Source organism: Cetorhinus maximus, chromosome 7, assembly GCF_964194155.1.
Source record: "Cetorhinus maximus chromosome 7, sCetMax3.hap1.1, whole genome shotgun sequence".
In the NCBI taxonomy this organism is placed as follows: Eukaryota; Metazoa; Chordata; class Chondrichthyes; order Lamniformes; family Cetorhinidae; genus Cetorhinus; species Cetorhinus maximus.
The window spans coordinates 8,913,029-8,936,180 of NC_135885.1; the positions used below are offsets into that span (position 1 = coordinate 8,913,029).

The 23,152-nt window shown below is 45.3% G+C and overlaps 1 protein-coding gene across 1 annotated transcript in view; it reads right to left on the minus strand.

Annotated features, from left to right (window-relative positions):
• clns1a (chloride channel, nucleotide-sensitive, 1A) overlaps positions 1-22,512 on the minus strand; it is a 40,217-nt gene extending 17,705 nt beyond the window's left edge. The window contains exons 1-4 of the mRNA XM_078545051.1: positions 22,220-22,512; positions 9,498-9,634; positions 7,988-8,101; positions 3,580-3,705 (exon numbers count right to left, since the gene is read on the minus strand). Of these exons, the coding sequence (XP_078401177.1) occupies positions 3,580-3,705; positions 7,988-8,101; positions 9,498-9,634; positions 22,220-22,338 (496 nt within the window). The 5' untranslated portion in view covers positions 22,339-22,512. The remainder of the gene's footprint in view (positions 1-3,579; positions 3,706-7,987; positions 8,102-9,497; positions 9,635-22,219) is intronic.
• Between the last annotated feature and the right edge of the window lie 640 nt (positions 22,513-23,152).

A 23,152-nucleotide genomic window follows, 5' to 3' on the forward strand; every position in this document is an offset into this window, starting at 1 on the left:
AGGGTGTGCGAAGTGAATCACTCATACTTATTTAATTCCTGCAATGCACAGGTATTGTACAATTATACCAAGTTAGCTAAGACAAAGAAAACTTCAGATACTCAATTCCATGCATTCTGAGTCACGTTTCATGGCTGTAGATTTAAAAATACCGACTCTGCTCAAATGATGCTGCTGCTGGTAGTTACTCCTACCAGGGGATCTGCTGTCATGGTATGTCATGCTGTCTTGTGCCATCCTCACACATCCACTGTAGCTCAACTGCAACCACCCTGTTACGTCCGTCATCCAACTACGCCTAGGGCTTTCTGCTGCCTTCCACTTTCCCCTCTGGAAGAGGTCTCTGTATCTTTTCAGGTCTGATCAAATGGCTGAAATACTGACATTTTCTTTTCTGTTTTGAGTTCTTTTTACTCGCTATTTCAGGCACCTCTGTTTGTCTTATGGTCCATATATGGAATTTTAAACATATGTCTTAACATTCATGTTCAAAGGCCTCTATTTTCTTCCACAGATCTTTATTTTATTGTCCAATAGGTCACTGAAAATCTTAAGCCTTTCTTAAGAAGAAAAACAATTCAGCAACAGCAACAAAGCAAACTGATGATATTTAACAATAAGCAGACATGAAGTAAGAAAAGGACAACTGACCAATTAAGCTTGTTTCTTTGACAAGCCTACTCATAAGAACTAAGAAACAGGAGTAGACCATAAGGCCCCATAAACTTGCTCCATGGCTGATCTTATCTTGGTCCCAACTTCACTTTCCTGCCTGTTCCCCATAACGCTTGATTCCCCTATAGTTCAAGAACATAGAAACTAGGAGCAGGAGCAGGCCATTCGGCCCTTCGAGCCTGCTCCGCCATTCATCATGATCATGGCTGATCATCCAACTCAATAGCCTGCTCCTGCTTTCTCCCCATACCCTTTGATCCCTTTCACCCCAAGAGCTATATCTAACTCCTTCTTGAAAACATACAATGTTTTAGTCTCAACTACTTTCTGTGGTAACGAATTCCACAGGCTCACCACTCTCTGGGTGAAGAAATTTCTCCTCATCTCAGTCCTAAATGGTCTATCCCATATCCTCAGACTGTGATCCCTGGTTCTGGACTCCCCACCATCGGGAACATCCTATCTACCTATCTCATACTTGATATATTCAATGACTCAGCCTCCACAGCTCTCTGGGGTAGAGAACATCAAAGCTTCCCAGTCCTCTGGGGGAAAGAAACTCCTCATCTCAGTTTGAAATCCTGAATTCTAACTTCATTGATTTAATATTCTCAATCAATACACGAGTGTTTGCTTTCACTGACAACAGATTTAATGAGAGATTTTTGATGGTCTGGAACTGTCATTCGGGAGCTTAATTTACTACTTCTAACTGCAGTTTTTGTTTAGAAAAGAACATGGATAAGTCAGAAACACTGCTGCTAACATATTCTTCCTTCAAAAGAGAGAATTACACTTCTGGAGAGTGACAGGTTCTGCAGCCTTGCATTTTGATAACTACAGATTGAAAAAATAAAATGAGCATCAAGTAAAACGCTTTTAAAACATAACATTCCTGTCACTGTTCCAAGTGAGCTCAAGGTTATTCTAACCCATGTTCCACAGCTATCAGCAATCTCTCTTGCTTCTCTCTCTTACCATCCTTAAGTTCCAGTGAGTCTGGGTGCTCAGCAGTGCAGCATCAATACAGCATCGAGACACTCATCCTGGGCCGCTCAGCCAGCTCCAGGGTGCCTGTTTTAGAATAGAGACTGGGCTGCCTCTCTGACCACAGATGATGAATGAGAATATGAGGGGCTCAGTGGAAAGAACCTTAAAAGATCTCCCCACCCCACTCACCAAAACATCATACGGGGTTTGCAAAGCACTACCCAGCCTGCCCCCTCCCCTCGCGCCACTTAACAAGCCAGCTAGTCCCCTCCCCGTAATATTCAGGTCTTTCTGAACACCACATTCTGGCAAACTGAGATCATTAGAAAGCTGTGCTGCCATTCAACACTCGTCAAGAATGCTATTCGCACAGCCAGGGCCAAACTGTGAGCAATCTTTCTGTACTGGGTTAAGGCAGGGGGGCGGGGCTGAAAGCCAGAAACCCTTGTCAGGGGACGAAGAAAAGAAAATCAATCTCCTCAACAGCATGACAGTCAGCAGAGTTTGAATGCAAAGCCAATAATTCACTACATAATCCACTTGCTCACAGACAACTGTTTGTGTTGTGTCTTGCCCAATTGTAATTCCTCCCTCAATCGAGTTTTGGCTGAACTCACAAGCAAAATAATCACTATGCTCAAGACCTCAGACAATTAAGGACCAAAAAAAAAAGCAACTGTGATTAAAAGCAGAAACAAGAGGGAAAAGAGACTGAGGGTTAAGACACATCATCTAACAGGTTATGATTAAGTAGTCTGCAGGTCATCTGACTCACTCTCCATAACAGGAGTAGCTGCCTTTTCTCCCCACTTCTCTATTTTTATGTGTGCTTATATTTCAGTTTTCCAAAATATTAACTTGCAGTTTTTTCTTTACAAATGCTTGACGTGTACTTCCAGCGCTTGCTGCTCTCACTTGAGAAAGATTGGCTTGGGGAGCTATGAGGTCAATTGCAGTTATCCCATTACCTCCCCAGCAGAGGTCAGTGCACGCAACACAGACCGGGCATCAGAATCCAGGACCATCATGTTCTGAGTGCTGAGAGATGCCCTTACTCACTGAGCAGCTTAGTTAATAATTTAGTTATTAACTTACTCATTCACCAACCTATCAGATTGGATCCTTTCTCCAAGCCTTAATCATTGCACAAAATGGATTGAGGCACCATGGAAGATAATGCACTTTGAGAGAAACTATTCCTCAGAAACTGAACCAGGGAACATTCTTTGTAATCAATGCCCTTGTTCTTGCCCCACTGCCCATGGCTGGCTGTAATTTAACCAGCAGTCTGTAGACAGAACTCTGCTCCACCCAAAGATGATAATGGTCAGGACCCTGATTGCAGACAAAATGCACCAGATAACAAGACTTGCATTTATGAAGTGCTTTACAGCCAACGAAGTTCCTTTGAAGTGTAGTTACTGTTGTAACATAGGAAGCATGGCAGCCAATTTACACGCAGCAAGCCCCCACAAACAGCAACTTGAGGGGCGAGAGGGCTAACCCACTGGACCATGGCCGGCAGTGGCAGAGCGGGCAACCATATGCTTTGGGGGTAACCCCAGAGTTATCCACAACCCCAGCCACTGGGTGGAGTTCACTGCCACAACACACAACATGTGCTACAACACGCATTACAGTCCCACTGCAGTGTACAAGTCACATTGGTTGGTCAATGGGCAATTGCAGGAGCTTTTTTAGAAGCTTCAGCGAATGAGGGTCCAAAACACACACACGCCTCTGTATCGGAACGCTCGTCATAAATTTGAGGCAAGGCCGAATGATAAGTAGCACCTTCACAGGTTTTGGTCTTTAAACACAAGAAAATTACATGTCAGCAAAAATTATAGTTTTTTTATTTTTTGTTGAAATAGCTATTATGTATAGAATCAACTTGGGAAAGATTTTACTGACCATGTGCTTCCACATCATATTCCTCTCCCTCTTCATCGTCCTCCTCGAAATCATTCTCTGAGTCAGTGTCATCTGGGTCAGGATGCAGGGCCTGGCAGTCGCACATCGCTGTAAACATTGGCTCCACTGTAAAGGAACAGTTAAAGAGCTTGCTTTTATATAGCACCTTTCAACACCTCAGGACATCCCAGAGTGCTTTACAGCCAATGAAGTACTTTTGAAGTGCACTCACTGCCATAACGCAGGAAATACAGTAGTCAATTTGCACACAGCAAGCTCCTGGAAGCAGCAATGTAACAATGACCTGATAATGTTTTAGTGATGTGGGTTGAAGGATAAATGTTGCCTAGAACTCCGCAGCTCTTCTTTGAAATAGTGATGTGCGACAGGGATGTGGTTTAATGGCTCATTCAAAATACCTCAGTACTGAGTACGGCACTGAAGTTCTAACAGATTCCTGAAGGGTGAGGTGGGATAGGAAGGGATAGTAATGTATATAGTAAAATGGGCTGGATGAAATAAAAGTTAATCTTTGGAAGGGAGCCGCAAATATAAAAGCCTCCCTGTTAAGGACGTTTTACTTTCCAATAGCCCTGCAGAGAATGCAAGAAATGGTTTCACTGCTTCAGCAGTCTCAGTTATTCATGCTCTGAGAGAACAGTACTGACATTTTTTTTCTGTCAAACAACGAAATGCCCAGAGGTCTGGCATGCAACTCTCTCTGTGTTCCCTCTAGAACACTAAGGCAATTCTATTGTTCCAGATGAGTTGTTGCGCATAGCTAAAGCCAGAATCAAGCATAGTGGAGCCAGTGGCCATGACTACAAAAGTGTGCAGTTCTGGTCGCCACATTATAGGAAGGATGTGATTGCACTGGAGGGGGTGCAGAGGAGATTCACCAGGATGCTGCCTGGGATGAAACATTTAAGTTATGAAGAGAAGTTGGATAGACTTGAGTTGTTTTCGTTGGAGCAGAGAAGACTGAGGGGCAAAACAAAAACAAATATACCTGGAAAAACTCAGGAGGTCTGACAGCATCTGCGGAGAGGAATACAGTTAACGTCTCGAGTCCGTATGACTCTTCATCAGAACTAAGGAAAAATAGAAAAGAGGTGAAATATAAGCTGGTTTAAGGGGAGGTGGGACAGGGAGAGCTGGATAGAGGGCCAGTGATAGGTGGAGATTGCCAGAAGCTGTCATAGACAAAAGGACAAAGAGGTGTTGACGGTGGTGATATTATCTAAGGAATGTGCTAATGGTGACATTAAGGGTAGAAAGCAGGACGAGCAAGGTACAGATAGCCCGAGTGGGGGGGGAAGGGAACTAAATAGGCTAAAAGGTAGAGATAAGACAATGGATGAAAATACATGTAAAAATAATGGAAATAGGTGGGAAAAGAAAAATATATAGTCTAAGGGGTGACCTGATCGAGGTGTACAAGATAACGAGGGGCATGGACAGGGTGGATAGGGAGTAGCCGTTCCTCTTAGTTGAAGGTTCAGTCACGAGGGGACACAAGTTCAAGGTGAGGGGCAGGAGGTTTAGGGAGGATGAGAGGAAAATCTTTTTTATCCAGAGGGTGGTGACGGTCTGGAATGCACTGTCTGGGAGGGTGGTGGAGGTGGGTTGCCCCACATCCTTTAAAAAGTACCTGGATGAGCACTTGGCACGTCATAACATTCAAGGCTATGGGCCAAGTGCTGGTAAATTGGAACAAAAATACCTGGAAAAACTCAGCAGGTCTGGCAGCATCTACGGAGAGGAGCACAGTTAACGTTTCGAGTCCGAATGACCCTTCAACAGAACTGTTCTGTTCTGTTGAAGGGTCATTCGGACTCGAAACGTTAACTGTGCTCCTCTCCGTAGATGCTGCCAGACCTGCTGAGTTTTCCAGGTATTTTTGTTTTTGTTTTGGATTTCCAGCATCTGCAGTTTTTTGCTTTTATATTATGCTGGTAAATGGGATTTGGTAGGTAGGTCAAGCGTTTCTCACATGTCGGTGCAAACTCGATGGGCCGAAGGGCCTCTTCTGCACTCTATGAAATAGCCAGAGGGCTCCTCCAATTAGCACAACACCCACGCATCACTAAGATAAAAGCAAAATACTGCAGATGCTGGAAATCTGAAACAAAAACAAAAGTTGCTGGAAAAACTCAGCAGCTCTGACAGCATCTGTGGAGAGGAAGACAGAGTTAACGTTTCGAGTCTGTATGACTCTTCATCAAAACTAAAGGGGAATAGAAATGTGGTGAAATATAGACTGTTTAAGGGGGGTGGGACAGGTGGAGCTGGATAGAGGGCCAGTGATAGGTGGAGGCAAAGGAGAGATTGCCAAAGATGTGATAAACAAAAGGACAGAGGGGTGTTGACGGTGGTGATATTAGCTAAAGGATGTGCTAATGGTGACATTAAGGGTAGAAAGCAGGACGAGCAAGTGACAGATAGCCCTAGTGGGGGTGGGGTGGGGGGAAGGGATCGAAATAGGCTGAAAGGTGGAGATAAAACAATGGCTGGAAATAAATTTTAAAAATAATAGAAATAGGTGGGAAAAGAAAAATATATATTAAAAAATATATAATAATTATTAGAAAAAAGGGAATCAAAAAGGGGGTGAGGATGGAGGAGAGAGTTCATGATCTGAAGTTGTTGAACTCAATGTTAAGTCCGGAAGGCTGTAAATTGACTAATTGGAAGATGAGGTGCTGTTCCTCCAGTTTGCATTGAGCTTCACTGAAACATTGCAGCAGGCCAAGAATGGACATGTGGGCATGAGAGCAGGATGGTATGTTAAAATGGCAAGCGACAGGAAGGTCTGGGTCACGGTTGTGGACAGACCGAAGGTGTTCCGCAAACCGGTCACCCAGTCTGCGTTTGGTCTCTCCAATGTAGAGGAAACCGCATTGGGAGCAGCGAATGCAGTGGATTAAATTGAGGGAAGTGCAAGTGAAGTGCTGCTTCTTTTGAAAGAAGTGTTTGGGCCTTTGGACGGTGAAGGGTGGGGGGGAGTAAAGGGGCAGGTGTTGCACCTGCTGCGGTTGCATGGGAAGGTGTCGTGGGAGGGGGTTGAGGTGTAGGGGGTGATGGGGGAGTGGACCAGGGTGTCCCGGAGGGAATGGTCCCTATGGAATGCTGACAAGGGGGGTGAAGAGAAGGTGGGTTTGGTGGTGGCATCATGCTGGAGTTGGCGGAGGATGATCCTTTGAACGCGGAGGCTGGTGGGGTGATAAGTGAGGACAAGGGGGACCCTCTCATGGTTCTGGGAGGGAGAGGAAGATGTGAGGGCGGACACGTGGGGGATGGGCCGGACACGGTTGAGGGCCCTGTCAACCACTTTGGGTGGAAAACCCACGCATCACGATAACATCTGGGATGGGAAACCACAGTTATGAGGAGAAACTTCAGATACTGGGGCAACCCCTCACTCCACTCCAAGAAACTGTAGCTCAGTGGGCAGCACTCTTACCTTCAGGGTAGAAGGGCATGGGTTCAAGTCCCATTCCAAAGACTTGAGCACATAATCTACGCTGACATTTCCAGTGCAGTTACCAAGGAAGGACTGCACTGTCAGGTGCGCTGTCTTTTTGGATGAGCTGTTTAAACAGAGGCTCTATCTGTCTTTTAATGTGAGTTTAAAAGATCCACAGCATTATTAAAAGATCAGAGGGTGGTGTCCTGCTCAACATTTAGCTCTTAATCAACACCTAAAAGCAGATTATCTGCTTATCTAGCTCATTGCACTTTGTGGAACTCTGCTGTGCACAAACTAGCTGCTACCTTTGCCTAGTTAATGATCGTGAGTATACTTCAAAAGTATTTAATTGACTGTAAAATTTTTTGGGAAGGTCTGGGGATGTGAAAGGAGCTCTGTAAATACAAGTTCTTTGTAAAGTTTCTTTTAGCTACTTTAAAAATGTCTTAATGATACAGCGAGCACTTGAAGACTATTTCCTCTGGTTCGGGAGTCAGCAGACATCAATTTAAAATGGTAGCCCAAGGTAAGGAGAAGAATTAGTAGGAATTTATTTGAAACGGAGGGTTGAAGGACAGAATGCGTTGTCAGACTGGTTAAGGCAGATACCACTGTTATCTTTTAAGGAAAATGAAATGAATGTGTGAAGCAGAGGCACAGTACTTTGGGGAAGAGATGATGGCACAGGGATTAGCTGAGAGCACTCAAGTGAAGAACAAGTACAAACACAATGGGCTGAAGGCATTTAAAACAGTTAACGTGACTGGAAAAGGTAAAGTCAAGCTAAGCTTTACCACAACTGTAGGGCAGAGGTATAGAGGGTTGGTTCAAACTGGTGACAAGCACACTTAGGAATAATGTCAGGCAGCCTTTTCCACGCAGAGTGACTGACACAAAGAATGGGGTTCCTGCTAGGACTGCATGCAAACTGGTACTCACGAGCTGTTTTATCAACCGGCACAAATCGAACCTCTGTGATTGGATCAGTGTCATCGTCATCTTCCTCCTCTCCGCCGGGTGCCTTATCATCCATATTTGTTTCTTTACATTCCTCTGCATGCGTGCAAAGATAGCATTATTATTTCAGCCAAGGTATCATTGGTGTGCAGTATTTGTTTTAAAAACCAAAAATTAATAAAAAAAAAATCAAACATAACTAGCTGGAATCCACTCAGCAGGTTAGACCGCATCTGCGGAAAGAGGAAGGTAAGAGTAACGCTTTAGGTTGATGACCTTTCGTCGGAACCAAGAAGGTTATTGGTCTGAAACATTAACTCTACCTTTTGATTCTCTTTTTGGAAGTATGCTTGCCAAAGGAAAAGGGGATAGTGTGATGGTCAAGTTCCGTTAGGGGTGTCCAATTTGTGATCTCTGTTGCCCAGAGGGGTACTTACCATGGAGCCGCAAGCTCCACTTTATTTTCATGCATCTCAAGAAAGGTCTGACATAGCTCCTTTCACAAGCTTGAGATATCTCCAAGTGCTTTACAGCCAATGAAGCACTTTTGACATGAAGCCACTGTTGTAACGTGGTAAACTTGGCAGCCAGTTTGCATGTAGCAATTTCCCCACAAACAGCAAATCTGGTTCACTGATGTCCTTTAGGGAAGGAAATCTGCCATCCTTACCCGGTCTGGCCTACATGCGAAGCTAGACCCATTGCAATGCGGTTGACTCTTAACTGCCTTCGGAGATGGCCTAGCAAGCCACTCAGTTCAAGGGTAATTAGGTATGGACAACAAATGCTGGACTTGCCAGTGACACCCGCATCCCATGAATGAATAAAGATGCGATAAAGGGCAGGAGGGGCCTCGGTTTAATACTTCATCTGAAATACGGAACATCTGACTGTGTAGCAATTTTGCTTTTTATTTCAAGTCTCTGGAGCGGGACTTGAACACACAATCTTCTGACTCGGAGGCAAGAGCCATTGAGTCACAGCTGGCTTTCGAGTTCTACTACTAACAGAAACTGTATTGGGTTAACTGATTTAGAATTTACTCACGAGTGAGGTACCAGTGTTAAGAACAGTCCCTTGCTAAACTCTCAGGCTCACAAGGGCAATTGAATGAATGAGAGAAAAACTCGAATGGGATCGAGCTGCCTGCATTTTAGAGGCCATGTTGTCAGGACTTCAATAATCACATGTCCACTTAGAAATGGAGAATGGCCATTGCTGGGCTAGATGGGCCGAAAGTGTACTTCAGGAAGGAAAAGGCCATGAAGTGCCTGGACAGAAGGGGGAAAGATGATCAGATTAAGCTGTGATGCCCCCACAGTCAAACAGCCACATCAAGGTTCATGTGGAACAGCTACTTGCTGGAGGTACTGGAGTACTACCAGTAAACTCTATAAAGAGTAAGAGCTTTCAAGAGACAAGGGGAGGTAAGCAAAACAGGCCACCCACCACCCCTCAAGCTAAAAAAGATATGGGAAGACATAAGTCTCACCTTCTAGCCTGGCATTCACCATCACGTACAGGTGCTCCTGTGGATAAACAGTGGCATCTCGGGACACAGCATGTAAACTGATGGTTGGATATTCCAAGGAGAATCCCATTCCAGATCCATCAAACCAAGATAGTCGGCTGAAAATCAGAACAAGGTAAAATTTTAAAATAAGAGGCTTGCAAACAATTTTTTAAAAAATCCTGAAATAGGGTCCTTGCTTTTTCTGAAGTTACCCTATACCACAGCTAATCACTAAACTGCGCAGTAAAGTACAGGAAGCAAATTTTCCTTCATAGAGAAATTAGCACAATGCTCAAAGTCAAGTGCCAGCGTTTACAGTAATTCAGTAAGTCAAACTCTTATTTTTACTACGAGGCTATAACCAGAGTCTTTGGGGTCACAGTCTGCGGAAATATGAGAATGGAATATCAGTAATTTTTCTTAACGGGGCGACTAATCCCTACAAGGTGACACATACAAACTGTACACTTGCTACACACAATACAGTCCACAAAACACCTCACGGAGGTCCTTCAGAGAAGTGTAATCAGACAATAAATTGACAATGAGCAAAAGGTGTATAGAGAGAAAGAGAGAGAGAGAGGTGGAGGTGAAGAGGTTTAGGGAGGTAACTCCAGAGCTTAGAAGTTACACAACGGTGGGGCGAATGAAGTCAGTAATGTACAATTGCCACCAGAATTGAGGGAGCACAGACACCTTGGAGGGTTGTGGATTACAAAGATAGGGAAGAGTGAGTCCATGGGGGGGACGGACGGACTTGAAAACAAGGATCAGACTCATTGGAGGACAGGTAGCCAACGAACTTCATCAGGCACAGGGGTGATGGGAGAACAGGGCTTGTAATAAATGAGGATACGAACAGCACAGTTTCGGATGGACACTGTTTTGAGTTTTGCAAGCACGGGCTAGTTGGGTACGGTCTGTACCTTGCCCGTTGCAAACAGCGGAGGGGACATGCTGTTTGATTAGACCCGCCAGTGTGTGAAAAATTATGCTAACAACTGATTTAAGATTGTCAGTCGGGCTTGCAGTGTGGTGCATTTGCATGCACTGGAAGCTACATATATTAATACACAAGGCCCAGTTCTTTGCAGACAGAAAGAACATGTACATACATTGCGCTTGTTTCAGCTAAACCAAATAAGTGATAGCCATTCGCTGGTTCATTCCTCAGCACGATGCCTTGACCAGAGTCAAGCTACCTGGTTTAAATTTCAAATAACATTTGGCAGTTAGCTGTTAGTCACCATTTACCGTTGCATTCTCCATGGCACCGCCTCTACCAATCAGAGTCCACCTGCCAACCAATCAGCACTCTCTTCTCTTACAGTATAAAATTATTGCTTCCCCTGATATTGGTATTCTTGCGATTGTCCTGATGAGTACAAGATGAAAAGCTTCGACAAAATGTCTTTTTTCAGCAATTCCCAAGAAAAATGTTAGGACCGTTGAGATAGAATTTTTATTATGCTAAGGTAGTGAAGTAAGATAGTCCTTTCCCAAACTGGTCAAGACTCATTGCGCTGGGTCCGAACCGAACTCATTCTTCCCCAGACCCTGAAAAGGTGGATTCTCTTACCTCCCTCCATTGGTTTTACAATCTATAGCCTTTAAAAAACCCAATAGTGCACAGTCCTCATGTCTCGACTTAAGTCTTCTCTCCCACCCATTTAAACCTTGGGTGTCCTGCATGATACTCCATTAGATGCTCTATGCAATGTTACTTTTACAGAGGTCCTTGGTGGCGAAAACAATATCCATTGTATATTTTGCTATGAGCGCTGATGTTGCAAGGGCTTTGGTTTCACTTAGTCAAACAGTGCTATTGATTTCAAGCCATTGATGCAAGGTTGCAGACAGCAGGTCACCACCAGCAGTGCAAGACTTTCAATCCCAGTAACAATTGCAAGTTTTCCTACATTGAGACGTGAAAGCATGAGAGAGGTCACACAGAAGAGCTTTACTAGAATGGTTCCAAAGAGGGATTACAGTTACATGGTTAGACTGGTGTTGTCCTTGTTAAAACAGGAAGTTAAGAGGAGGTCTGATAGCAGTGTTTAAAATCATGAAGGGTTTAGACAAGAGTAAATATGGAAACTATTTCCACCAATCAATAACCAGAGGCCTCATCTCCAAGGTGATTGGCAAAAGAATCAGAGGCAACACGAGGAAAGATTACTTCACGTGATAAGTGGTTAAGATTTGGAATGCATTGCCTAATAGAGTTGAAGATACAGATTCAATAGTAGCTTTCAAAAGGAATTGGTTAAATACCTGAAGGAGCAAAAATCGTAGTACAATGGAGCAGGAGCAGAGGACTGGGACGAACGACTGCTCTTCGAAAGAGCAGGCGCAGACTTAATGGGCTGAATGACCTCCTTGTGTACGACACCATTCTGTGATCGCTCAGCTGCAACATTTTTACTCATGTTTGAATGTGGAAACATTTCTCTGTCTAGAATCGCCAACGGAAAAGAAGGGTCAGGAAGCTGACGGTCATCATCAGACAGGTCCACCATCATCCCTTGTGAGAGAGAGTTTGATGAAACTGTACTGGCTGAGCAGCCTTGATTGCTTGGGGCGGGGTGGGGGGTAAATACATGGCAAGCTTATCAGCCACACAGAGCAGGATAATGACAGTTTTGACCCCTGGTTGGTAGATGGAGTTTGTGTCAGTGTTGCAACTGGACTAAGAAAGGGGAGAAAAGATAAAATCAGTCCAGGTTGGCAAAAAAGAATAAATTGGTTTTTAAAGCCTAGTAATTTCTTTGCAAAGTAAAATGAATATATAAATAAAAACACTGGAGCCCTGGTCAAAAACAAGTTACACACGAAGTGCACAACAGCAAGATTACACCCTGCTCACCAGACCCACTTCTCCTCTCAGGAAGGAAAACCAACGTTTAACATCAGAAAACAGTTAGGAAGCAAGATGGAGAAATTGGGCTTTTCAGTCTCAAAAGGAGGTGACATCCAGCTCTAAATGGCAAGTTATTTGAAACTAAGTTATGGTAGTAAGACAAGCATATAGAGGTTTAAACTAGTGCAACGTTCACATGAAGGGTGATTAACAAATGGAATGTGTTCCCCAGGGTGGAACAATGAAAACAAAATCTCGGAATAATACAAGAAACTGAGCATCATAATGAGCCATGGGGCTTTCTGGGTGAATGCACCTTGCGATCTTCTACTCTTTTCATCTTTTTTGGGAGCTTGTTAAGTCGTCAGTTGTTGCTCAGCAGGTAGCACTTGTGCTTGAGTCAAAAGGTCATAGATTCAGACACACTCTTAGAGACCTGAGCATAAAAATGTAGACTAACACCCCGGTGCAGTACTGAGGGAGTGCTGCACTGTCAGTGGTGCCACCTTTCAAATAAGACATTAAACTGAAGCCCCGTCTGACCTATTAGGCAAATTGTTTTCGAAGAAGAGCACAGGAGTTCACCCAAGTATCTCGGCCAATTTATCCCTCAGCCAACATCATTATAACAGGTTATCTGGGGCATTATCACATCATTGCTTCGGGGAGCTTCATGCGTACAAATTGGCAGCTGCATTTCCTGCACACTTCACCAAAGCAACCACACTTCCAAACCACTATATTAGCTGTAAAGTGCTCTTAGGGTGTCCGGAGGTTGTGAAAGGCACTAGATAAATGCAGTGTTTTTTTATGGCTGTATGTCCCCAAATTATAGTTATTTTCTCCAAACACATTGGAAGACCTGTCTGTGCTGTATGATCCACATTATTGTTATAGTTCCCAGTTGCTGCTTCTGTCTGTGTACGTTCAGAATAATCTCAAATTCCTCACGGACATGCACCCAGAGGACAAAATCAGCTCTTTTCATTCATCACTGACTTAGAAAAGCTAGAGGGTGTCTGTTGTGAGAAGTGGTGATGTAAGAGGCGCTAAGTCTGTAGCTCGGCAGTTTATTTTACGCCCCACACTCTTTTATAATTCATGGTTGAATCTGGTTGCCATCAAGATGCAAAGGCAGACTGCTCACCTCAATGGCATTGTGTGTCACAGCTGTCACTTTGTGTCTACCTGTGGGCATGCTGAACCCTTAGCCAGCTTGTAACAACCAATACATTTTTAGCATTGCTGTTCTTCACAGACTTTGCACTGACATTAAGTAAGGTTGACAGCCAAAATAGCAGATTTACAAATGGCACATTCACTGCTTGTGTATAATTCGTTGCTATTCAATACAAAACTGGGCACATTCAGCACAATGGGAACTGGCACAATAACTGAACTGGTTCAGGAATGTAAAGGGCAGTCAGTATATCCATGCTTACACATAACCTGCGCTTCATGTTGGCGCTGGTTGCCTCGAATAAATTGTCTTTCATTCCTCGTGTATGAACACCCCTCACCTTGATGAACGAAAAAATACACCGAGGCAAAAGAAAAACTTTTAAATAGCAGCCGCTGGCATTCTTGTGTCACTAACTGTGTGCAGTACAAAAGATGCAGAATTATTCCCACACAGACTGGGATGGAAGACCAAACTTTCGCCTATGGTGTAGATCCTGGGTAATGGGAGGGAGAGAGAAAAAAAAATCACTCAGATGATGCGGAGAAAACTTTGACTGAATTTAAATGAAATAACTTGAGGGGAGCACGATCAGTGACTAGGTGCCAACTGAAAAGCTTAGTTAGGTTTGCAGGAGAAGGAAATGGATCTCTTTAAAGTGGGAGTGGAGGGGGGCAGGGGTACCAACTCTAACCCGCTTCACAAGCCATAATGAGCTCCTCCAGATTCCAGCACAGATAGGGCTCAATAATCTTCTTCTGAGCTATAAGTCTCTACATAATTTAAAAAAAAAATCATTCATGGGATGTGGGCATTGTGGCTTGCTCGACTATTTCAGAGGACAGTTAAGAGTCAACCACTTTGCTGGGGGTCTGGAGTCACACATAGGCCAGGCTAGGCAAGGACGGCAAATTTCGTCCCCTGAAGGACACTAGTGAACCAGATGGGTTTTTGTGACAATCCAGCAGTTTCATGGTCGCCATTACCGAGACTAGGTTCTTACTTCCAGATTTATTAATTAATTGAATTTCAAATCCCGAGCTGCTGTGGTGGGATTTGAACTCATGTCCCTGGATCATTAGTCCAGGCCTCTGGATTCCAACATCCCATGGCGGTCCATCCCAAACTCAAGCCTGCTGTCTGCTGAATTAGCCGATCATAGCCAGGATGGTGCTGTGAAACATTACAATTTGACTCTGCCCCTGGGATAGGGGAGGAAGTTAAAGAAAATAAACTGGGATTCTTGCCAGTTATCCAAGGGGCCCAGCTTGAATGGCATTGTGCATGAATATTGTTTAAGGATGAGATATGGTGAATTTGCACTGCTTGGGTCTACACAGAGGTGAGTATTTGTGGACCTACGAACACATGGATAGGAAATGGGGCATGGTGGGGGGAGGTGAACTGCAGATAGTAGGAAACTCATGCAGATTGCCCTGTATCCTTGAACGGCATCAGCATTCGAAGGAGGATCTTTACTGGAGTTACATCAGCTGAGAGCTGCATGAGCCTATGAATAGAAAAAATGCGAATCCAGTCTTCAGGCCAAACAATAATCCATTTACACTTTCACACAAGAACTATTGTTATTAAACTGTATGGTCAGCATGGATTCCAAGAGCAAGGCACCATCCCACTCCCTGGTTTCAATGTGAAAATAGGCCCATCAAAGATCTCTGCTTCTGGCAAGAAGCTGCCAGAAACAGTTATGCATGCAGCGCATATGCTGGGAGCTGGGACACAGCAATTGGCACATCAGAACACAAGAGCACTGTCTTGAGAAGTGACTTCGATAGAAACTCCCATTCAGGTGATGATCAAGCAGTGAGCTGCTGTTCCTGTACTAACTGTGCAGGGTCGAGTGCCTGATCCATCAAGGGAAGCAGTGGAGCATGAAACGTATAAATAAAATATCAGCTGTGCACTGGGTCTGACTACCAAGTGCTGTCTTCAGGTGAAGTGGTGCTTGGCAACTGGGGGATAACTGAAACGGAGCACACAGACATAAATCTGCCCAGGCTTTAAACCCATTCTTTCCTCCCTTATTTTTATACAAAATCTTTGTTTTGGAACTGTTATCTGTACTTAAATTCCAAGCCAGTTAGGGAAAAAAATGCTACCAAAGTTAAAAGGATTAAATTAGGGGGATTGGTTTGCACACACTAGCCCTGCATTCCCAAATGTAGAAATGAGGAGTAATCTACTGGAGCTGTTTAGGATGACGGGTACTATTTTCCCCTGGCGGGAGAGTCCAGAACAAGGGCGCATAACATTAAAATTAGAGCTGGGATACCCAGCGGCGATGTCAGGAAGCACTTCTTCACATGGAGGCGAGTAGAGATCGGGAACTCAACCCATACCACCCTCACCTCACCCCCACCCCACCCTACTCCCACAAAAAAAAACCAAGCTGCTAAAGCTGGGCTCAACTAAAGGGTATTAAGCGACGGAGTTAAGATTCAGATCAGCCGTGTTTCAACTGAATGCCAGAACAGGCTCGAGGGGCTGAACGGCCTCCCCCATTCCTATGTTTTAGAGTTGGTTGGAGCGTCAGGAGTTTCTCCATGGTGCAGGCGGAACAGTCGAGAGACTCAAAACTGAAGCACCACAGTGTTAGTACTGTCAGGAAGGTGACAAGTTTACACAGGCAATTCCCATGATAAATGTGGACACAGCAATTTAAAATAGCTGACACAGTCTGACAAAAATCCGACAAGAAAGATCGCATTGGCAGGATGAGCACGTAGATTTTTAATGTATTATGTTGACAAAATGAGATGCTTAAGGTGGGAGGTCATGAAATGCATTAAATTCAACTTCTTTCCTTTATTAAAATAAAAAAAATGGATACAGTAGCGGAGTGGTTATGTTGCTGGACTGATAATCCGGACAATATGAATTCTAATCCCATCATAGCAGTTTGAGAATCTAAATTCAGCTCTAAAAAACTGGAAGCAAAGAGCGGTATCAGTAAAAGCGACCACGAAACTGTCGGATTGCTGCTAAGTCCCAACTGGTTCACGCCCTTTTGGGAAGGAAACCTGCCGTTCTTGCCCACTCTGGTCTATATGTGACTCCACACACACACACACCAACATGGTTAACACTTAACTCGCTGAAATGGTCTTCCAAGAGGACCATCACCATCTCAAGATGAGAAATAAATGTCAGCCCTGTTCATACCTCGAGAATGATAATAAAAAATGATGCTTACATCAAACTTCTTAACCGTTATATAATTTGGAAACAAAAATTAAAATCACAATCTTTCCAAGGCCTCTTTCTCTCTGCCTCCAGCGACTAACCCTCTCCACTCCGCCTCCTCTGAACCTGTCTCCGAGCCCCATTCTCTTTGAATTTCCCATTCTGACCACCCGCCCCTTGCTACCTCCCGTCAATGTCACCCCATTTCTCATCTTTCCCAGAACTCCATGTTTCAATTGCTCCAATCAGGTTTCCGACCCAGAGTACCAAAACAGCTCTGATCAAAGTCACAAATGACATCCTACGTGACTGTGACAAAGAAAAACTTCCCTCCTCGCCCTTCTCCACCAGTCCTGCAGCCTTTGACACGGCTGACTGCACCATCCTCCTCCAACACCTCTCTACTGTCGTCCAGCTGGGTGGGGCTGCTCTCACCTGGTTCTATGCTTTAACGGTAGTCAGAGAGTCACCTCCGATGACTTCTCTTCCTGCTCCCGCACCATTACTTCTGGCGTCCCCCAAGAATTATCTTTGGCCCCCTCCTATTTCTCATCCACATGCTCAGCGACATCACCTGGAGGCACAGCATCAGTTTTCATATGTACATCGACTACATCCAGCTCTATCTCACCACCACCTCTCACGACTCCTTCGCTGTTGCTAAATTATCAGGCTGCAATTCCAGGTGAGCAGAAATTTCCTCCAATTAAATATTGGGAAGACTGAAGCCATTGTTTCGGATCCCGCTCCAAACTCTGTTCCCTAGCTATTGTCTTCATCCCTCTCCCTGACAACAATCTGAGATTAAAGCAATCTGTTCGCAACCAAGATTAGCATCTGTCCTCAATCTGCTATCATTACAACCACCTATTTCCACCTCCATAACATCACCCTAGTCTCAGCTCATCTGCTCCAGAAACCTTCATTCAGGCCTTTGTTACCTCTAGGCTCGACTTTTCCAATGCACTCCTGGCTGGTCTCCATATGCTACCCTCCTTAAACTTGAGGTCATCCAAAACTCTGCTGTGCATGTCTTAACTTGTACCTAGTCCCATTCACCTGTCGCCCATGCTCACTGGCCCACATTGACTCTGGACAAACAGGTTCTTGACTTTAATCCCTCCATCGTCTTGCCCCTCCCTATCTCCGTAATCTCCTTCAGCCCCACAACCCTCCGAGATATGTGCGCTCCTCTAATTCTGGCCACTTGTGCATTCACGATTTTAATAGCTCCACCAATGTTTAGCATGCCCCAAGCTCTGGAATTCCCTCTCTGCACCTCTCCACCTTGCTTTCCTCCTTTAAGATACTCCTTAAAAGCTTTGAGTAAACATTTGGAAATCTGTCCTAATTTCTCCTGATGTGGCTCTGTCATACTTTGGTTAATAATGCTCCAAGCTCCCTCCCATCCTGAATCGGTCTCCCACTCAACCCTCACACCTGCTTTTTCTCACTCTACTCCACTGGCTCTCCCCTCCCCCCACTCTCTAAGAATGTAAGAAATAGGAGTAGGCCATTTGGCCCCTCAAGCCTGTCCCACCATTTAATAAGATTATGGCTGATCTGCCCCACGCCTCAGCTACCCGATATTTCAAAAATCTATCTACCTCCTCTTTAAATACTTTCAGTGATCTAGCCTCCACAACTCTCTGGGGTACAGAATTCCAGACATTCACTACCCTCAGAGAAGAAATTCCTTTGCATTTCAGTTTTAAATGAATGTCCCCTTATTCTGTAACTATGTCCCCTAATTCGAGATTCTCCACTAATGGAAACATGTTGTCAACATCTATCCTGTCAAGCCCCTTCAGAATCTTGAACGTTTCAATAAGATCATCCCTCATTCTTCTAAACTCTAATGAATAAAGGCCTAACCTGTTTAGCCGTTCCTGATAAGTCAACCTCGCCATCCCAGGAATCAATGCCAGTATATCCTTTCTTAAATATGAGGACCAAAACTGTACACAGTACTCCTCCAGGTGTGGCCACACCAACACCCTGTACAGTTGTAACAAGATTTCCCTATTTTTAAACTCCAACCCCCTAGCAATATAGGTCAAAATTCCATTTGCCATCTTAATTATTTGCTGCACCTGCATGCTAACTCTTTATGTTTCATGCACAAGAACACCCAGATCTCTCTGTGCTGCGCTTTTTCGGAGTGTCTCTCCACTTAAATAAGTATGCCTTCTGATTCTTCCTACCAAAGTGCATGACCTCACACTTTCCTACATTAAACTCCACCTGCCAAGCTTTTGCCCACCCACAACCTGTCTATATCCCCTTGCAGGTTCCTTTTGCCCTCATTACAACATGTCCTCTGACCTATTTTGTATTGCGTGCAGTTCTGGTCACCACATTACAGGAAGGACATAATAGCTCTGGAGGGAGTGCAGAGGAGGTCTCCAAGAATGTTGCCAGGGTTAGAAAAGTGTAGCTACGAGGAGAGATTGGATAGGTTGGGGTTATTTTCCTTAAAACAAAAATGGCTGAGAGGTGACTTGATTGAGCTGTACAAAATTATGAGGGGAATAGATAGAGTGGACAGGATAAAATTGTTTCCCTTGATGGAGAATTCTAGAACCAGGAGACATAGATTCAAGACAAGTGGCAGAAGATGTAGGGGGGACATGAGGAAGAACTTTTTTATGCAGAGGGTAGCGGGTGTCTGGAATTCGCTGCCCAAGTTGGTGGTAGAGGCAGAAACTTTAAACACTTTTAAAAAGTACCTGGATCTGCACCTAAAGTGCTGTAAGCTGCAGGGCTATGGGCTGGGTGCAGGAAGGTGGGATTAGAAAGGGCACCTGGGTGTCCTCAGGCTGGCATGGACAAGATGGGCCGAATGGCCTCCTTCTGTGCTGTACCTTTTCTATGGTTCTATGGTCAGCAAATTTGGATACTCTGCCCCTTCTTCCAAGTCATTAGTATGGATAGTAAATAATTGAGGCCCTAGGACTGATCCTTGTGGCACTCCATTAGTTACGTCTTTCCAACCTGAAAAAGACCAATTAATCCCAACTCTCTGTCTTCTGTCTTTTAACAATCGTCAATCCATGCTAATACATTACCCCCAATACTGTCAGCCCTTATCTTGTGCAATAACCTTTTACATGGCACCTGATCGAATGCCTTCTGGAAATCCAAATACACATCTACTGGTTTCCCCTTTATCAACTCTGCTTGTTATATCCTCAAAGAACTCTAGCAAACTTGTCAAACATGATTTATCTTTCACAAAACCTTGTTGACTCTGTTTGATTGCGTTAAGCTTTTCTAAATGTCCTGCTATTTCTTCCTTAATAATGGACTCTAACATTTTCCCAATGACAGATGTTAGGCTGACTGGCCTATAGTTTCTTGCTTTATGTCTCCCTCCCTTCTTGAACAGGGGCATCACATTAGCGGTTTTCTAATCCGCTGGGACCCTCCCGGAATCCAGTGAATTCTGGAATATTTCGACCAATGCCTCCATTATCTCTGCAGCCACTTCTTTTAAAACCCTCGGATACGGGCCATAAGGTCCCGGTGACTTGCCTGCCTTTAGTCCCATTAGTTTGTCAAATACTTTGCCCCTCGTGATAGACACTGTTAGAAGATCTTTCCTCCCATTAGCTCCTTGCTTATCTGATATCTTTGGAATGTTTATGCTGTTCTCCACCATGAAGATCGATGCAAAATATTGGTTAAAATTATCTGCCATTTCCCTGTTCCCCATCATCAATTCTCCAGGCGCAGCCTCCAAGTGTCTCACGCTCACTTTAGCCACAACCGTTCTTATATCCCTGTAGAAGCTCTTGTTGTTTGTTTTTATATTTCTTGCCAATTTAATTTCATAAACAATTTTTCTCCCTCTTTATTAACTTTTTAGTCATCAGCTGCTGGTTCCTAAAAAATTCCCAATCCTCTGGCCTACCACTGGTTTTCACCACTTTATATGCCTCAGTTTTTGATGGATACTCTCCTTGGCCACCTGTTAACCATAGGTGGTCATCCTTCTCATTGAGTCCTTCTTTTTGACCGGATTAATTTTTGCTGAGTGTTATGAAATATCTGCTTAAATGTCTACCACTTCTCATCCACTGACCTTCCCCTTAGTCTATTTTCCCAGCCAGTTTTAGACAACTCTTTCTTCATACCTCTGTAATTGCCCTTCTTTAAGTTGAGGACACTCAATTAAGACCCGAGTTGCTCGCCCTCAAACTGAATTTGAAATTCTACCATGTTGTGATCGCTACCCCCTAGAGTCCTTAACTACGATATCTCTTATTAATCCCACCATATTACACATTACTAGATCTAAAACAGCCTGTTCCTGGGTAGGTTCTGCAAGTATTGCTCTAAGAAACAATCACTGATGCACTCTACAAATTCATCTTCCATATTACCACTGCCAATCTGATTTGTCCAGTCAATATGCAGATTAAAATCATGCACGACAATTGTGGAGCCCTTCTTACATGCCTCCATTATTTCCTGATTTATACTTTGTCCTACAGTGAGGCAATTCTTCGGGGGCCTATAGACAACTCCCACACGTGACTTCTTCCCCTTGCTATTCCTCATTTCCACATCACGATCTATTGCACATACATCACTACTCAGCACTGCACTGATACCTTCCTTTATTAACAAAGCTACCCCACCTCCTTTTCCTTTTTGCCTAGTTTTCCAGAATGTCAGATACCCTAGAATATTGAGCTCAGTCTTGGTCACTCTGCAACCACATTTCTGTAATAGCTATCACGTCATATTTACATTTCTATTTGTGCAGTCAACTCATCTATCTTGTTACAATGCTGCATGATTTAAATAGAGCCCCTCCCCCTCCCCAACCTTCCTGTTCATGGGCCATCCCCACTCCTTCCATCACTTTCCCTCATTCCCCTCTCCATCTCCCGCTCACTCCCCTCTCCATCACCTTCCCTCACTCTCCTCTCCGACCCCCCTCACTATCACCTTCCCTCACTCTCCTCTCCATACCCCCTCACTCCCCTCACCATTCCCCCCTCACTGCCCATCCCTCCTTCCCCCAACCCCTCCCTCACTACCCTCGCCAACCCCCCTCACTATCCCCTCCCCTCTGCCATCCCCCCCACACTCCTCTCCACCCCACACCCCTCCTCTCCCCTCTCCACCCCAACCCCCCACCTCACCCCTCTCCTCCCCACCCTCCTCCTCTCCTCCCTAACCCCCACCACCCCCTCCCCACCCCACCTCCATCCCCTCCTCTCCCCCCTCCCCACCCCACCTCCATCCCCTCCTCTCCCCCCTCCTCTCCCCGCCTCCATCCCCTCCTCTCCCCCACTCCACTCCCCGCCTGCACCCCTTTCCTCCCCACCCCGCCTCCATCCTCTCCTCCACCCCCTCCCTCCTCTCCATCTCCTCCTCTCCACCCCCTCCTCCCTCCTCTCCACCCCCCATCTCGCCCCTCTCCAGTATTACTGACCCCACTCTCACCTCTCGGCGATGTACAAGGTGCCGGTGCCCAGGCCCTTGCCATCCAGAATCGCCGCGATCTCGGGCTGTTGGAGCCTGACTCCCTCGGCCGGGGGCGGGAAACACCTGAGGAAAACCATGGGGCCGGCGGAGAGCGGCGGCGCCTGGAAAACCCTCCCCGCGGGTACACACCGTGGAGCTGCGGGGCCCAGTGCTCGGACTCTCTCTCTGTCTCTCTCAGCCCGACCGCTCCATGCGGCTCCCGCCCTCCCAGGCCGAGCCCACCCTCCCGGAAACTGTCACCCAGCAACCGGCACTCGCTTCCGGCTGCTCACAGCGTCGCTAGCGGCCGGGAGGTATCATTACAACAGAGCGCCATTAGTGCAATTACGGTAATACAGCGCCACCAGCGGCCTGGAGGTAACATTACAACAGAGCGCCATCAGTGCAACCACTGTACTACAGCGCCACCAGCGGCCTGGAGGTATCATTACAACGCGGTCATCGGTGCGATCACAGTAATACAGCGCCACCAGCGACTGGTAGGTATCATTGCAACATATTGTCAGCGGTGCAATCACAGTAATACAGCGCCGCCAGCGGCCTGGAGGTATCATTACAACATGCTGGCATCGGTGCAATCACAGGAAGATAGCGCCGCCAGCGGCTCGGAGGCATTATTAAAACATACTGGCATTGGTGCAAGCACCGTATTACAGCGCCGCCAGCGGCCTGGAGGTATCATTACAACATTCTGGCATCGGTGCAATCACAGGAATAGAGCGCTGCCAGCGGCTCGGAGGCATTATTAAAACATACCATCAATGGTGCCATTAAGGTGAGCCAGACAATCATGAGGCGCCTGCTTAACCCAGAGACGGTGTCCCAGAAGCGAAGCCATTGAGGGCCTTCCAGAAAAAGAAATATCCACTGCCTTACTCCTTTAATTGGCCT